The 18,681-nt window shown below is 39.7% G+C and overlaps 1 protein-coding gene across 1 annotated transcript in view; it reads left to right on the top strand.

Moving 5' to 3' along the window:
• Positions 1-18,681, top strand: part of snx25.L (sorting nexin 25 L homeolog) — a 122,469-nt gene that overhangs the window by 46,604 nt on the left and 57,184 nt on the right. The window contains exons 3-5 of the mRNA XM_018230401.2: positions 6,642-6,858; positions 10,414-10,586; positions 11,625-11,811. Of these exons, the coding sequence (XP_018085890.1) occupies positions 6,642-6,858; positions 10,414-10,586; positions 11,625-11,811 (577 nt within the window). The remainder of the gene's footprint in view (positions 1-6,641; positions 6,859-10,413; positions 10,587-11,624; positions 11,812-18,681) is intronic.

Below are 18,681 nucleotides of genomic sequence, written 5' to 3'. Positions count from 1 at the left end.
GGGGTGATGATGGCCTGGGGCACCAGTAGCTTTTGGCCTGGCTCTGTTCATCTCCGTAATGGAGGTCTATGAGAATTATCATCCTACTTGATTACAAAATATATAGTTCTGGTTATATCTGGGCCTGCTGTTGTATAATATAAGAATAATAAGGCACCAGAGTTTCATGATGGTATAAGTACGATAGGCCTCAAGTAAATTTATCCAGGTCAGTGGTACTTAAAGGGCAAGTCAACCCCAAAATAAAAATTTAAAGGGGACCTGTCACCCCAATAAATCCAAATCTTTTTCTATCATGTTAGTTGAGCAAAACTAACACTATATTTATTATTTAAATTTAGCTTCCTTGGTCTTGGAATTCACAATTACAGCAGGCAGGCAGGAGCTATTTAATGGACACTGTTATTAAAGGAAAACTATACCCCCCCCCAAACAATGTAGGTCTCTTTAAAAAGATATTGCATAAAACAGCTTGTGTGCAAAACCCTGCTTCATGTAAAAAAACATTTTCATAATAATATACTTTTCTAGTAGTATGTGCCATTGGGTAATCATAAATAGAAAATTGTCATTTTAAAAAATAAGGGCAGCCCCCTGAGATCTTAAGATTCACTGTGCACACAAACACACCAACAAACCATACTTGTTAGGTCACATGAGCCAATTAACAGACAAAGTTCTGTTTTTTGCTTCCACACTTCTTCCTGTTACAGTTAGAGTTGTAGTATTTCTGGTCAGGTGATCTCTGAGGCAGCACACAGACGATCACGAAATGGAGGCTCAAAGCAAGAGATGTAAAAGGGCAAGATTTACTTAATTATATATACCAGTTTGGTAAGATTCTTTAATATGCAACTTAATATGATGTAAACTATCTGTTGCTTAAGTGTTCATTTTGGGGGTATAGTTTTCCTTTAAGGCAAGTTATAGATCACCCCAACATGTTGTGTATGTGCCAGAATGGGGGGCCTAACCCCATGTGCAGAGCCCTACACAATTCTAGAGCGTGAGGAGTGCAGTGATATGCAGTGCTGACTGGAACGTGAAAGTAAATGCCTGACCTGCCTCTATGCCTCATGCATAGAGGCAGGGCAGGTAATATTTGAATGACAGCTCCGATATTTAAACACCTATATAAGAGATATGTATGTTTAATAAAAAAAAATTTGGTTTTCATATATAAATTGCAAAAGACTTTCATTATACAGCTTTTTATGTGTAAGTGACAGGTTCGCTTTTAGCCAATGCTGCTTTCAATAGCAATTAATTTTCCAAATAACTTTAAAAGCACTGAAAATTTGTTATGAATGTATATTGAAAAGTTGCTTAGAATTATGTTTTCTTAACTCCCAGTTGTTACTTTTGAAACAATGTTGCAACAGTCTTGGTTTCTCGGCAAAGACAAGTCTGTTAAAGGACCACTAACATCAAAAAAAAATGTTTGCGCTTGATTTCTCCTCCCTGCCTTCCTATAGGAGATAGCCAAGGAGGAGAAATGGAGCGCCGCACGATGGATCTGTATCAGCAGTCTTAGAAATCAGGGCAGGGAATAGAAAGGGACAGACAAACACTGCTTTCAATAGCAATACATATACAAATAACTTAACCATAGAAATTTGTAATGAATGTATATTCTAAGTTGCTTAGAATAATGTCTACTTTTATTAGGCAAATTTTTATTTTGGAGTTGACTTGCCGTTTAAGGATGAACCCATATCATGTTTTATACTGTATACATATTTCAAGGAATTCTCTAAATAAAGTGACACTTCAGCTTTGGTCTTGGAGTGCTTCTCATCATAGTGGCTTGTAACACCCTTACTATAGGTCTGGGGCCATGCACCTGTCCCCATATTTAACCTGTTGAGTGATGGTGCAGATTTTATTTTGAAATATTGACATTAGAATGTGAGTTCTGCAATATTTATATAGTTTGTAAGTACATTGTGTCCATTTACATTGCCTCAGCTAAGCCTCCTTATCTCTTTCCTTTTCATTGTTAAATGAACTGCAGGTATTTCAAGCAGCAGTGTAATAAATGTTAATGTGCCCTTTCAGTCAAAAGTATTTGAAAGTCCAGGAGTATTTAGGACAGCATGTTTTCTTAGAATAAACCTTTTTACAGGGCCCTGTATATACTCTAGTGAGGAAATGCTGATCATTGTGGATTTTAGGAACCAAATGCTACAAATTACATTTTCGCAACAAGATCCGCTGTGTGTATTGGCTGATGGGCTGATCCGGTGCTGTTGGCACACATTCAGCAAGCAGAATGTAATGCAGCGGTCCCCAAATTTTTTTTACCCATATGCATGAGTCAAAAGAGTTGGGCACCAACTCCAGCATAAAAAAAATGTTCTTAGGTGGCAAATTAAGTGCTGTGATTTGGTAGCCCATATGTGGACTTGCATCTACAAGAGGCTCTGTTTGGCAATACACCTGTTTTTTATGCAACCAAAACTTGCCTCCAAACCAGAAATTAGAAAATAATCACCTGCTTGGCGGCCACCTACTTGGAGGCCACTGGGAGAAACATGTTGCTCACGAGCTACTAGTTTGGGATCATTAATGTAATGGAAAGAGATCGAAAATTGTGCAATCAACTTTGTGTGCCTTTAATGCTCTAGCAATGGTGTGCCCCTTACTATTGTACCTCCTATGCATACTCTGTTGATGGATGCCCTGTTTGGCTCATACCATCTTTCTACTGCTTTGCACCCACTAGGGTTAAGACAAAAGCATACCTTGGAAAGCTGTACCAACCGGTAGTTGGTGTGCTTGTGAGCAAAGAGTAAGATGGCCAAGTTGCTAAGGGCATAGGTTGTAGGCTTGAATAAAAAGTTTGGCTTTACACGATCATTTGAAAGCCTGGAGACTAATAGGATGTTACATTTCATATACTGTATGCCTTTGTGTAATTAGTATTAATCTTCCATTGAAGATGGAAAAAAGAAAATACATTTTAATCCCATAGTATTTTTAGTTTGCATCTCATATAGGCAACTTTATATGTTCTCCCAGTCATGTGCGAGTTTTCTCTGGGTTCCCTAGTATCCTATCACACTCATAACACATAGAGGCAGGTTAATTGGTTCCTGATAAAGTTGACAATAATCTATGTGAATGGGATAGGCACCTATGAATATAAGATCCGCTGGGGTAGGATTGATGTGAATTATGTATAATCTCTGTAATGTGATGCAGACTTTGTTGGCGCTATATAAATAAAGGATAATTATACTTTTTAAAGGAGAAGCAAAGTCCTTTTTACTTTTTGGGTGCCAAAAGTTAGGCACCCCCAAGTCATTGCATTTACTTACCTGACACCCCGGGCCAGTGAATCTATCAAGAAAAAACTGCACCAGCCTGGGGTTATTCCAGTAAGCACCACCGAGTGATCGTTTTCTTGTTGTCAAATTTCTCTGGGCAGATGCATGTGCAGTAGAACGAAATTGCCGGCATGCACCGCCGCAATAAGAAAGAAGTTGCCGGAAAAGACGATCGGTCCATGGTGCTCGCTGCAAGAATCCCGGGCCTGTGCAGTTTTTTTTTTTTTACCTGATAGGAGCACCAGCCCAGGGTGTCTGGTAAATACATGCAATCACTTGGGGTGCCTAAAGGACTTTCCTTTAAGCATTCTTTACCAGATATTCTTTCTAAGATCCTATTTTTATAAGTCCTCTCCACACCTAAATCCTCTTTGCCTGGATCTTCTATGCATAAGAACTGTGATATTCGTCAGCACACTCCCAAAGGAGGGGAAAGACGACTGCATTTTATTCCCTTTTTTGGTTACCCCTGGCCATAATTTATATATTACTGGGGAAGTCTGGTTTCTGCTTAGATTAATTACCAGATACAGGTCCCCTAAATCATGCTCAGAGCACCATCTCCAATGTTCCTTCTAATTCCTTTGTTGCCGTCTGCACAAAAATAGCTTTTGTGCTTTCAGATAATTGCATGGCTATGGTGAGAAGGGCATTTCATCATGGAACGGAATGTAAAGCAAGCGGCCTGTGTCCAGCAGCAACAAATTCAATTCCTTCTTCTTGTACTGTACTCTTGCTCAGAGCTGAATAAAAATAGCCTTCATTCTGAGGCCTGCTCAGAATTACACATAAAGATAAAAACCATTTTGATTTCTGCAATATACTTAATAGATGAGCTGTATCATTTCAAGGAAATGTGACACAGAATTGTCCTAGTCTAAATAGTGTATTGTAACTAATGTGCTAGCGCAAATAGAAGCATCATTCATTTATTTGTATAATGTCAACCAGTTACACAGAACTTTGACATAATAGGGGCCTAAACATAGATTAACAAAAAAAGGTGCTGTGGAATGAAGCAGGAGGATTAGAGGGCCCTGGCCATGTTTCTCTAGATCTGTTTTACTAGCTTTGCTTCCTAGACTGTTAATCTGCCCTGTTTTAACCGTTTAGGGTGGAAAAGACAATATTAACAAATTAGGCTAAGAAGTGCCCCTAAATTAGTACTCAAAGCTAATGGGTTCAACTCATCTAGTGTACAGTAATCATCCCAAAACTGAAGGGAAATCCCTCCAACTTTATAATGCCATATGTACAATTATGCATGTTTATTATTATTATTAATAATAATTAGTAGTAATAGTAGCAGGTTTTCAGTAGTAACAGCAGCATTACTACCGGCAGTGTGAAGATTTAGACAAATTCTTCATGTTTAACAAAAACTACTTTTATTAAAGGGCCAATGTCTGGCCCCTATTTTGAGTATTACAACAGTCTAAGGTACAGCTTTACTAAAGGGTGAAATGACTAACACTGGTGAAGATTCGCTAGCGTTACCATTTTCAGGGACTTGCTGATTTACGAACGGGTGCAGGCGTCACTTCGCTAGCGAAGGAGATGGACGCTAGCGGTGATTCGCACTCTATCGCCAGGCGAATTTTCACTCAGGCGAATGGACGTTACTCCGCAAATTCACAAAGATGCGGATTTTACTGAACGTTATCTCTTTCGCCAGACTTGCCTTTGCCAGCTCAGACCAGGCGAACTGCACTGGAGTGCATAGATCTCATTCTTCTTTTACTTACATCATGTTTTTTAGTTGAAAAAGTTTAGTGGAAATAGTCCAAAAAACGCTGGCGTCTTTGCCTTTTTTTTGGAATGATAGCCTGCAAAAGTCCTTAAATTTTTTTTGCGTAACCGGGTTCCCCCATACATTTTCTAACATATGGAACATTAACTATATAGTGGGCTCATGTGTAGGGCATAACAACTCTATTTTCTTTATTTAGGTTCCTTGGACTTGTGTAATGTAATGTATTTGCTGCAACATATTTGTCCATTCAACTTTAAATTTGCCGCCATATGCAAATTAGCCTGATGGAAGACCTCTAACGAAGTTGCGCTAGGCAGAATTGAGCGCTAGCGCATCTTCGCTTTGATTTGCTCACATTGCTGAATTAATGCTAGTGAAAATTTGCCAGTGTTTTTGGCGCCCTGGACGCAACGTTACCTTTTTGTAAATTATCGTTGTCTGAGCGAATTTTCGCCTGGCGAAAGCCGTCACTGGCAAATTTTCACCGCTTACACAAGCTTTTGGGGATAACCCCTTCCTCATGCACTTTATCCCAGAAAGCTTGTGCCACTTTTTCTGCTGCAATAAATGCTTTGAAGGCAAAGAGCCGAAAGTAATGGAGTGCTTCATTTTCCCTTTTGTAAGAAGTTGAGTCACTTGGCTCAGAAGCAGCCTGGGACTGGATGCACCTGGTAAAAGTAAGTGCTGTGCAATTCATTCTTTTATGCACCCAATGTCATGTAATTGTTTCAGGTGAGCCTGTTTTACATAAGGGCTCATTTATGAAATGCAGGACAGAGTGAACCTTGCCTCTTAATTTACACTTGGGGTGTGATTTTCTGCCCCATGGTTATCTTGCACTTACACACAAGGCATAAATAAAAGACCCATATAGTCTCTAATATCTCTATGGGAATTGTTGCATGGGGAGAGGTGTAATGTTTCATTGTTCAAGTGTTTTGTAACTAACTCCATGGGCTGTAACCCAGATTTTCTTTGAATGGGAATTACCTACAATTTTAAATCTAAAGGTATAACCAGAACAAATATACTGCAGAGCCTCAATTGGAAATTTAAAGTGGTCACCATTTGAGAACTGGATTAGAGTATTACTGAAGGTAAATTCTTAAAGTATTTTTCCAAATATCAGTATTGTAGTTGGTTTCAGATTGTGCATTAAGGGTCAGGCCACACTGGGCGTTTTGGGGAGATTTGGTCACCTGGCGACTAATCGTTTTTGCGGCGACCAATCTCCCCAAACGCCTTCCCTCACTCTGCGCTGGCTAAAATGAAAAACTTTGGGCGACTTCGGAAAACGAATTTTTCATTTTAGCCGGCGCAGAGTGAGGGAAGGCGTTTGGGGAGATTGTTCACCGTAAAAACGAGGCGATTAGTCGACAGGCGACCAAAACGCCCAGTGTGGCCTGACCTTAGATCGCTAGTGCTCAGCCCTTGTTGCTCATCCTGTCCTTGTCTCTAATAGTAGTTTTACAAATATCAATATTGTGATTGGTTTGAGATTGTGCATTAAATTGCTAGTGCTCAGTCCTTGTTGCTCAATGTTTCCTTGTCTCTTTCAGTGTTTGACTACAGCTACAGGGACTACATCCTTTCGTGGTATGGCAATCTTACCAAGGACGATGGTCAACTGTATCACTTTCTGTCTGATGACTTCTGGGAGTTGGCCAGACAACTGCGCAGTCGGCTCACCCATATTGATGTTGTCAGGGTGGTCTGCAATGATGTCGTAAAAAATCTGCTGGCGCACTTCTGTGAGCTCAAGGCTGCGAGTACTAGGTAACAAACCAAAGTGAGCACCTGCAAACCTTTTGTATTAAGTTCAATACCTTGCCCGTTGCACCCCCTTCACTGTTTAGTAGCTAAAGCTATAGCTGGAATACAACATACATCATGCTTCAGCAATACTATAATTAAATGTCAACTGCAGTATTTGCCCCACTAACTCTTGCTACATTAAAATATTTGCTGTTCAACCTGCAGCAGCCTACTGGTAGTTTTTACGAACTATACAACTTTTCCCTTGTTTTTAGCCTCATGGGGCACCCATGTCCATCCTTGTTGGGATGATTTTTGCTTGTGTAAAGAGCACTTACACAGGACCAACTTGACATGTTCCACTTGTGTTTGGAGCTGAATTGTTGCACAGTGGGTGCAAAGTGATAGGAAACAAGCTGCATATTCTTGTGGTGGAGCTTTTATGCATTTCACTTCAAGGAAACACACAAGCAAACTCTTGTGTGTAAGAACCCATAGAGAGGCTCACAAGATGCATCAAAGTGACCCCTGAGCTATTGACCTTAATATAATAATATCCATGCGTAGTGCAATTTCACAACACATGATTGGCTGCTGTTGGAACATGTGACCATATTGTTAAATGCTCTGCTCTATGAAACCAATCCAATTCAACTTTTTGTAAATATGTTAGAGTGAACTCAACTGATTATGGTCTTGTGATCAGGATCTTTGTGTATTTTACCATGTTCTACAGCCTTTGGCATTTGTTTGTTTTACACGTGACATTTTCTAGTTAAACAATATTTCATTGCAAGATGGTTTTTTTTTATCATTACAACATCCTGTAAGCCATTGCTTTATCCCACTTAATGTGTGCATTCAGTTCCTCCCGTTCTCAATAAAAGATGGTTACTGATTATTTTCCACAAGTACCTTCAACACACTTGAATTGTTTTTTCATTTCTGTATTGATCCATATTCCTTGTTAAAACAGAACAATTTCCATTGAAGTTGTGATTGCTATTGTATTAAATGACTTGCTCTTTTTTCTGTAGTGGATTCTGTAACGGAGTACATTGGTGCATGCTCTTGTTATACATTCGTATTGCAAAAATGGCCAAACTTTGAGATTTGGAATTCTGCCATGTGAGAAAAGTGTGTTTAAGCTTATTTTCAAGTATCCATATGACCCAAGCAAGGTGCACACAGTTAATAGCAGCCAATTAAGGCCCGCATAAGAAGAGGTGTCCACATTTAATTATTATTGACGTATTTCCCCACAACCATATGGGACTTAACCTCTATATGCAAATACACAATACAAGATATCCAGAACCATACAGATTATATTAAAAAGCAATATTTATTGTCACCATGCCAGATATCTAAAATCATTTAAAATAAGCAGCGCTGCTTAGGGGGTGGGGATCCCATTTATCCTATTTTGCATATGTTATACAATACAGCACAATGTAAGAAACTGCGTGCACGCTATAGATCAAAACCTCCAATGTATGTGGATTGCAACCAACTGGATAAATCCGTAATTGAGTGTTCATAGGATGAGGAGAGCGACAGTCGTCGCAGCTGTAGTATAGGTAACCATTAAAGTGCTCAGTTTGATGGTAGAAAAAGTACTTGTTGGAATCAGTTATGGGATATCTGATTTAAAACGGCATGTGAGGGCGAAGCCGGTGTGGGGTTAATTCTTTAGTGCCCAGAATGATGCAGTCTTGAATGGTATAAATGTAGGCACTAGAAGAGGGAATGTCCTCTATACATATCCAATGGACATTCAGATCCCGGTACTCTGGTGGTATGGCAATCGCTATATGATGGTATTTATCCCACCACTCCGCAGCAAGCCACTGTTCAAGATAGAGAAATTACTGACCGTGATGGATCACCTCTCACACCGGCTGCTCATCGCTCCATACTCACATCCGACTCCCGCAATCACTTGAGCTTCTGATGCGCATCATCCTCAAGACGGAAAATAGGAAACCGCAAATCCCCTCGCAGCGCTGTGCCTCAATCACTTTACAACAAGCAACAAGGAGAATACTGTTTCCATAGTGCAATTCCTAACTGGCATATTTAGCTTTGGGACAATGACCAAAAAACTTAAAGGAAAACTATACCCCCCAAACAATGTAGGTCTAGTAAAACAGCTCATAAGTAAAACCCTGCTTTATGTAAATTAACCATTATCATAATAATATACTTTTTTAGTAGTATGTGCCATTGGGTAATCATAAATAGAAAATTGCCATTTTAAAAAATAAGGGCCGCCCCCTGAGATCGTAAGATTCACTGTGTACACATACAAACCACATGTAAGGTCACATGAGCCAATTAACAGACCGAGTTCTGCCTTTTGCTTCCTCACTTCTTCCTGTTACAGTTAGAGTTGTAGTATTTCTGGTCAGGTGATCTCTGAGGCAGCACAGATAGAGTCACAAAATGGTGGTTCAAGGCAAGAGATGTAAAAGGGCAATATTTATGTAAATATATATTCCAGTTTGGTAAGATTCTTTAATATGTCATTCAATTTGATATAAACTATCTGTTGCTTAAGTATTCATTTTGGGGGTATAGTTTTCCTTTAATCATCTGTAAATTTGCTTTGAACCCAATTCTGTGGGAGGCATACCACTCACAAGCATGATACTTTAAAGTCTAAGCACAACTATGCTGCCTGTTTAAAAGCTGTTTTGCGTAGACTGCATTGGATATTATTTGATCACTTCGTGTTACCAGAGCAGAGCAGATGTTGGCACCACGTCTTTCTTTTATAATGGGTGTCTTTTATAGTGGGAACCATTTAGGGCATTACTACAGAGTAGGGATGCCCCAAATAAAGTATGTAGCTAATGTATAGTATACCTGGAAAAAATAGACACTTACAATAGCCACCTCAAGATAATTAATAAACAAGCTGAAGGAGAAGGAAAGTCACGTCACTGGGAGGTTCCAAAAGTTATTGTACTCACTTACCTGATACACTGGGCCGGTGTTCCTATCCGCAGAAAACTGCACTGATCTAGTGTTATTCTCAGAGAGGTGCATGGAACAATCCAACACATGCGCAGTAGAGTGAAAAGGCAGGCTTTCTTTGTTTGGTTTTTTACTCTACTGCTCACGCACAATTGAGGGAATCACTGGGTGGTGCTTTTCCTTTACAAGTAGAGGGCCATGGACAAACACCTGCGGTATTCCGCAACACTGGTCTAATTAGAAAATGCTCCATTTACCACCACTTTTTGTAAATCCTTAACCAGCAGCACCAGTAATCAGTGGTACTGTATCCAATACTTTAGCAAAGTCACATAATATCCAATGCCACCCCAGCGTCTTAAGTTTCTGCTCCTAATAGAAGGCAATTACATTTGCCTGGCAAGATCTACTGCATGTAAAACCACAGAACCCCAGGTGAGCATGGACTTGTTGAGGAAATGGTGCGTCTGATAGTGAGTCCTTATAAAATATCATGTCTCTAACTAACCTTGATGTATTTTGACCCTTTGTGTTCTTCATTGAACTTCAGTTTCCTTGCTTTTTCTTTCTCTCTTTTTTTTTGTTTTTTTCTTCCAGACAGGATGAGCAACCAAGACCGTTTGCCCTTCACCCCTGCTTAAAAAATTCAGAAGAAGAGATTAAGTTCTTGCAGACCTGTGCTCAGGTTTTGGTTCTTTGCTTGCTGCCTACACAGGATGCCCGGTCTCGCTGCCTACGCATTGTACTGTCAGAAATACTTGCAACAAAAGGTATTTTACAGGACATTTAATTCTTCTCTCTGAAATTTCCATTTGTTCTACCATTTTTTTATTGCTGCTGAAATGTTTACATTGAAAAGGTACACCATTCTTTTGTCAAGGTCTACTTCATTTAGTTTCAGGCATACTCATAACTGCACATGAGCATTCATCCAAAATCTCAATAGTTTCATGTTGCCTTCCATGTTTTCACTGCCTTGGTAACCCAAAGATAGGGAGCAGCCACACAGTTACAGAACCTATTGTGGGAATTCACTCAAATGTTCGTTCACCTTAGCAGTAACTTCTCAAAGTAGAAAGGCAGCAACATCTAGGTAACTTTAAACAGAAATCAGTCTTTCAAGAGAGAAGTAATGCCTGTTTCACTGGGAGGCTGGCCACACAAGTCCTACTCTTTATAGCAAAGTCCTAAGCCCCACTTAGGGTAGTTAGTCCATATATCTGTTTATACAGCCATGTGAAAAATTATGCAGATGAGTTTTCATTTTCTATACATTTGTGTTAATTAAATGTAAGGAATTGTGTAGTTATGCATATTGATGAACTCCCTGAAGCTTGTATCTGGAGGGGAGGGGGAAACTGTATAGGAAGAGAAGCACATGGTGCCAAAGTCCAGTAAAGAAGGGGTTGGCTTTTTTTCCTACATTACATACACTCAAAGGATGGTTGGGTTTGTGCAGCTCAGACAACGGATATACAAAATTATTTTTTCCCATGGCTTTTCTTCCTCTTTCTTATCTTTTTTTTTGTTTTGTTTTTGTGTGACAGCAAAAGAAAAGGGGAATTTTGTATGCAGTTTGGATTATCAAACATGTCAGGCATTTGGTATCTATAATTCCTTCTGTATTTGTGCCGAGATGAATATTACACTCTTCTAAACTTCATTTCTCATTCCTATAACTGCCATTTCATTTTCATGCTTATTAACTGATGTTTAAAACATTGCAGTGTTTTATATGCAGGATATTGTATGTAGTCTCTTCTCTGTAGTGACCTTCACCACCTGCTTTCCTTGCTTTCTTCCTTCAGTGCTGAAGCCCTTGGTGGAGCTGCTGAGTGATCCGGATTACATTAATCAGATGCTGCTCAGCCAGCTCGAGTACAGGGAACAGGTGAATGAGCGTCACAAAAAGGCCTACACATATGCTCCTTCCTATGAGGAATTTATCAAGCTCATCACTAGCAGTTCAGATGTTGAGTTCCTGAAGCAGCTAAGGTACCTGATCATGAATTATAAATCAAAAATATGTCGGTGCTCTGTGTACTTACTCAAATGACTCTACCTTACTCTCCAAAATATACTACAACATATTGGGTTTTTTATTTTTTGTTATACTTAAAGCTAGATATAAATGACTGAACATTCTTGGAAATGCTTTCATGATATTGTGGCATTACAAGATAAAATAATAATATTGTTCGCTTTAAAGCAGGATATCTTGGTAGAAAGCATCCTTCAGTTTTGTTTATCCTGCTATATGATGCTAGGCAAGTCACAGAATGTGTATTTATCATAGAGCCCTAGGCTAGTTTATTGATGGGATATAGTGCATGTGGATTGCTAATAAGAGTTTACTTTTACTTCTTCTCAAAAGGACCTGGTAACCTCTGACTATAGTAGAAGGTAATATCAAATAAACCATGAAATACAATGTACTTTTTCCCGCAAACAGTGTGTACCTGTTTAATTGACATTCGAAAATATCTGTCAAATAACCAGTGTAGTACCCACCTCTAGGTCTTTGGCAATAGCTTATCCTTCCCACAATTGCTTCCTGTCATTTAAAGGGATTCTGTTATGATTTTTATGATGTAGTTTTTATTTCTAAATTACGTTGTTTACACTGCAAATAATTCTTTTACCATATAAAATGTAATTCCTGAACCAGCAAGTGTATTTTTTTTAGTTGTAATATTGGTGTGTAGGCGCCATCTCAGGTCATTTTGTCTGGTCATGTGCTTTCAGAAAGAGCCAGCACTTTAGGATGGAACTGCTTTCTGGCAGGCTGTTGTTTCTCATGTGTCGCAGTGGGACCTGGATTTTACTATTGAGTTCTGTTCTTAGATCTACCAGGCAGATGTTATGTTGTGTTAGGGAGCTGCTATCTGGTTACCTTGCCATTGTTCTGTTGTTAGGCTGCTGGGGGGAAAGGGAGGGGGTGATATCACTCCAATTTGCAGTACAACAGTAAAGAGTGACTGACGTTTATCAGAGCACAAGTCACATGACTGAGGGCAGCTGGTAAACTGCTTATGTCTAGCCACATGTCAGATTTCACTAAATATGAAAAAATAAGTTTGCTCTTTTGAGAAATTGATTTCAGTGCAGAATTCTGCAGGAGTAGCCTTATTAAGTGATTCATTTTGAAAAAAGCATTTTTTCCCTTGAACGTATCCCTTTAAGTTCATTTCTGCAATTATCACAGATGAAGATGAAACTGCAAGAAGCAATGCCAGTATAGAGAAGACTTAACAGTAATACACATTCTGGCCCTATCGAGGTTTTGGTTTATTCTTAGAGCAAACTGTAATGTTTATATAATAGGTTAAAATATGCATTATATATCTTGGAAATGTGCATAGAAACTCAAATAGATTTTCTTCTTTGTAAGAAGTCATTAGGGTCATTCAGCCTGCAGAGATGCAAAGGGTTCAGAGGGCACAATAAAATTAGGCAGCGTAGGAGGAATGAGCAACGCAGTATCTATTAACAGTAACTGCGAGCAAACTCTCATTAGCTATTTCTATAAAAATAAACTGTTTATCTTTTACAATCAGTCCTTGCCAAGCTGTTACTATTAAATTGCATTCATACTGTATACAGTATGCAGACATTTGGGGATAAAAAAAGAAATGTAAATCTGCACAAAATCTTATGCAAAAGATTCCAGCCTCCCTATTTTAAGCAGTTTGTCATTTTATGATAATCCTTGATACAGACTCTACAAACAAGACACACACACACACACACACACACACACACACACACACACACACACACACACACACACACACACACACACACACACACACACACACACACACACACACACACACACACACACACACACACACACACACACACACACACACACACACACACACACACACACACACACACACACACACACACACACACTGATATACTGTTTAATATGGTTACACATAAGGGCCTCAGAGACTCGCAGCACCCAGGGCAGCAAAAAGCTGTTCTGGTAAGTTTAAGAGCTAAATTTCTGTTTTTTAAACTAGAAATTTGCGCTCTCTACACTAGCCATGTGGATCTCCCCCTGGACCCACTCCAGTGCCGAAAAGGTGAGTGCCATGGGAGTGGCCGAATAAAAGCAATGTGGCCAGAATCTCCCTGTGTGTAAAAATCTGCATATTAATCAAACTTTGTACTGATTTTCATCTCCATCGCGTTTTTTTCCCCACTTTGTTTTTTTCTGATAGAATGTACTTGCTCCTTGAATTTTTCCCATTGACCTTTATGGATTATATAAAGTCTGAAGTGGTGTAAAATAACTTTGTCATGTCCAGGCTATGTCAAATAAAATACCCACTTTGCCATTCACCATTCATGTCGTACAGCTTTTTACACTGTTTTTCTGAGGATACTTGTTTTACTAAGTATGCTAAATAGGCTCCCAAGATGTACAGTTATGGAATACATTATCTGGAAACCTGTAATCCAGAAAGTCCTAAATTACATAATGTCTCCCTTATTCTACATTTTATCCAAATAATCCAAATTTTTAAAAGTGATTCCGTTTTTCTCTGTAATAATAAAAAAACAGCCAATTGGGGTTCTTTAATGTTTACATGATTTTCTAGTAGACTTATGGTCAGGGTACGCAGGCAGATTCGGGGAGATTAGTCGCGTAGCAACAAATCTCCTCTTCTTCACTTTGTTTTCTGAAGTCCCTGAAGTTTCCTCGTGAGGCAACTTCAGAAAACGAAACACTCCCGAGTGCCTTCCTGCTGGTGATTTTCATTTTAGCCGACGAAAGGCAGGGGAAGGCAGTTCGGGGGGGGGGGGGATTAGTCGCTCCCTGAAGAAGAGGAGATTTGACGCCGGCCGACTAATGTTCCGAATCTTAGCTCTCTTCTTCGGGGCGACTAATCTCCCCGAACTGCCTTCCCCTGTCTAGAATGGAAATTGCTGGTGGGTAGGCACTTGTATGCTTCGTTTTCTGAAGTTGCCCGAAGTTTCCTCGTTAGGCGACTTCAGAAAGCGAAACACTCCGAGTGCCTTCCCGCTGGCGATTTTCATTATAGTCGGAGAAAGAAGAGATTTGTCGCCGGGCAACTAATGTTGCTAATGTGTCTCTGCCCTTAAGGCATGAAGATCACTACATATGCATTTACTTCTGATTACACTTTTAAGATGGGCATACGCAAGCCAATAAAAGCCTGTGCATGGCTCCTGTATAACTGACTTGGCTGTTTATTGACCTTTGTATGGGGGCTGTCCTGATTCGCTGTCCCAATGAAATTTGAGGTATGGGCATGTTTTTGTAGTCCTCATCTGACCGGGATCCACAGGTCGACATTATGATCCATTTGTTTGGTTAGCACGTATCACCAATTCTGCACAGGAAGGTGTTAATTCACATGTAGAATTCACATTTCAAGTACAGGATAATGCTCTGATGTTATAAAATGGAAAATGATGTTGTTGCCTGGCTACTTGTTCACTTGATGGAAAAAATAGCAGCTCTGAGTTTTATTGGCAGGTGAAATGATTTTGCATTAAGCTCCATTATCAGTATGAGTTGACAGGGCCGTTCTCTCTCAGATGACACAGAGTTAATCGAACAGCTGTCAGTTCCTCTCCTGGAATATATGACTTCTATATAAAACACTCCTACTTGGATCTACCTCTGGCATCCATTCCTGAAGGTACAGCTTAATGCAAAGGTATCATGCCTGTAATCTAGGTAACATAACAACAATTTGTCCTTCACGATATGAATGTATTTCCATAAATCACCAAAAAAATTTTTGTGTTACACAAAATATTCTTAAAGGGGAAGGAAACCTAGGTGGCGCAAAAACCCTCCCCCCCTCCCGTGTGTTGCCCACCCTCCCTCCTGCCCCCTGGCCTACCCCTCCCGCTGGGCAAATGCCCCTAACTTGTTACTTTCCCTTCTGCGCAGGTCCAGTCCAGGGAGTTCACAGACGAGATCTTCTTCCACGCGATCTTCTTCCTGCTTTGAACGGCGCATGCGCAGTAGGAGCAGTTCGCCGGTACGGATCTACTGCGCATGCGCCAAAAGTCACGCGCATGCGCAGTAGATCGTACCGGCGAAATGCTCCTACTGCGCATGCGCCGTTCAAAGCAGGAAGAAGATCGCGTGGAAGAAGATGTCTGTGAACTCCCTGGACTGGACCTGCGCAGAAGGGTAAGTGACAAGTTAGGGGCATTTGCCCAGCGGGACGGGGAGGAGGGAGGGTGGGCAACAAACGGGAGGGGGGAGGGGGGTTTGCGCCGACAAGGTTTCCTTCCCCTTTAAAATGGGCGTAATGGTAAATGTCTTTGCGTGGGATTATTATTGTAGTAATGCCAGAAAAATGTAGTGAAAAATAGTTAATAGGAAAGGAAAAATCTCTGCAATTAGTGGGAAAACGAAGCTTCTGGCTGCACAGCATCCCTGCCTCCTGCCTAGGTGAGTCAAGTGCCTTATCCATGGAGGAGGTAGACTACATGGCTTTATAATATCAGTTTACACGGAAGAAATCCTGACATGGCACACATTTGAACAAATATATATTCGTTTTTTTTTAACACCTATTGGGTGCTTTTCTGTAATCTGACTAGGGTGGGTGTTCAAGTATACACTGGGAGGCACATTTACCAAGAGTCGAATTCATGAGTTTTTTTTAAACTCCCTTAAGCTGGCCACAGACGCAAAGATCCGATCGTACGAATCAACGTACGATCGGACTTTCCCATCTCTCGACCTGCCACTAACCATAAAGTTCAAAAGTCTTACCATTCCGATCAAATATAAAGTTGTAAGAACAGATCAGCCGATGTTCTGCCCCTGACAGCAATCGTACGATAGTTAAAGCCAGTGACAGTCTCCCTCTGAAAATCGTACGATTGGCAATACACGCAGAGATATTACCCGCAGCTGAAAGAAATTTTCTAACCTGTCCGAAAGACCGATCTCCACCGGACGAAAAATGTCGGAACTCTCCACACACGGTCTTAATATCGTACGAATCCTAGATTCATACGATCGGATCTTTGCGTCTATGGCCAGCTTTAAATTTGAAATTTGACCAATCTAAGTTTATTATTAAAATCTAAATTGTCAGACGAATTGAAATGACCCAAAAACTCGAATCAAATTCGATCTAACTCAATTCAATTCTTTTCTCCGAAAAAAATTAGAATTTCAGGAAGGCTGCAAAACTCTCCAAATTGATCCCTTGACCTCTCCCATTTACTTAGAAAGCAATTTGGCATGTTTTAGGTGGCAAATAGTCGAATTGAATTCTTAAAGGGCCAGAGAATGATAAATCTCGAAAATTGAATTGGAGTTTTGTAAAAAAACTCAAATCAAATTTGGATAACTCCCTACTTGAATTTGAGAGTTTTGAACATAAAAAAGAATTGAAAATTAGAATTAGAATTTTCTATTTGACCCTTGATAAATCTGCCCCTGTCTGTTTTCCTATGGGAACAATTTGTCTATAAAAGGAGGGAGCAGAAGTGCTAGTACAAAGAAGGCCTGAAAAGGTGGAGGAGAGATTGGGGACTTTAGCATGTGTAGTAGGAGCTGAGACCGTAGGAGCTGAGACCGTAGGAGCTGAGACCGTAGAAGAGGCACAGAGAGGAGCATGAGTAGGTGCCATCAGGTAGTGACAGAAGAAGGACACATGGCAAACGTGGTGCGTAGTGTAGGGCAAAGTAAAGTGTCGGTATTTGGGAATGGGGATCATTTTGTAGTGAAAGGGGTAGATAAGAATCTGATGCTACTAAGGCATGTGAATCTTGAACACAAAAGGATATCCCAAAAACATTGCGTTAAAAGAATAGGCATACAGACCAACTGGTATTCCGCCTTATGCGTTTCATACCCCCTGGTACTTATTCATAGCTTATAAATAAGCACCAGGTGGTATGAAACGCATAACGCGGAATACATAGATTTTATTTTGGGATTCATGTGAATCATGAGCCTACATAATGTAGCTGATCCATATAAGGTGGAAGCAATGCATATGGCACAATTCATCTTTAAATGCTGAATCTCTTATTTAATAAAAGCTGTGTTCACTCTTTTATCCACTCAAAAACCAGCTTTAAATGCCTAAATGCCATTCTTCCTCATAATGATATATGCAACACTGGAAAGGCAATAGCTGAAATGACAATTGCTGAAAATTCATTATTTTATAATGTATTAGATAAGAGGCTTTTGTTTCATCATTGCATACTCTAATTGATAGTCCCATTGCATGTGAATAAAAAGCAAAGCCACTTCATTAGACTGAGTGTATGCCCCAAGGTAAAATGAAAGATCTGATAATCTACTGCTGGCTTCTATTTACCTGGCATATTCATCTGTCTGTCATGTGTTCCCTTTTTGTGTTCCCTCTATTACTATGATGTGTGTGTGTGTGTGTGTGTGTGTGTGTGTGTGTGTGTGTGTGTGTGTGTGTATATATATATATATATATATTTTTTTTTTTTTATATATATATATATAAAAGGCGCAAATCTGGTGCACAGCGACAAGTGAAAAAAAAGCCTGTGTGCTGGTCAAATTAACATGATAATAATATCCAAAAAATAAAGCCGCACTGACAGGACTTGATGAAAAAATATAGTGTTTTATTCAATGTTTCAGCCCCAACTCAGGAAGTGTTAGAAGAGCCCCTTTATTAGAAGAGGATCAATTTTAGTCTAGCATTAGCTTGAGTTCCCTTGTGTATCAGGATCTTGTTTATCTGCTTGGTTTAATCACTTTTGTGTTATGTTTATGTTTAAACACATATGAATAAGGCTTGATCTAGGGACATGTATATTCAGGGTATTGTAGCTATACAAATAAATCAGATATTACTCTTTAAA

The sequence above is a fragment of the Xenopus laevis genome, chromosome 1L (genome assembly GCF_017654675.1).
Source record: "Xenopus laevis strain J_2021 chromosome 1L, Xenopus_laevis_v10.1, whole genome shotgun sequence".
Lineage (NCBI taxonomy): Eukaryota > Metazoa > Chordata > Amphibia > Anura > Pipidae > Xenopus > Xenopus laevis.
The sequence above is the reverse complement of the archived record's forward strand: the minus strand, read 5'-3'. Positions and strand labels throughout refer to the sequence as shown.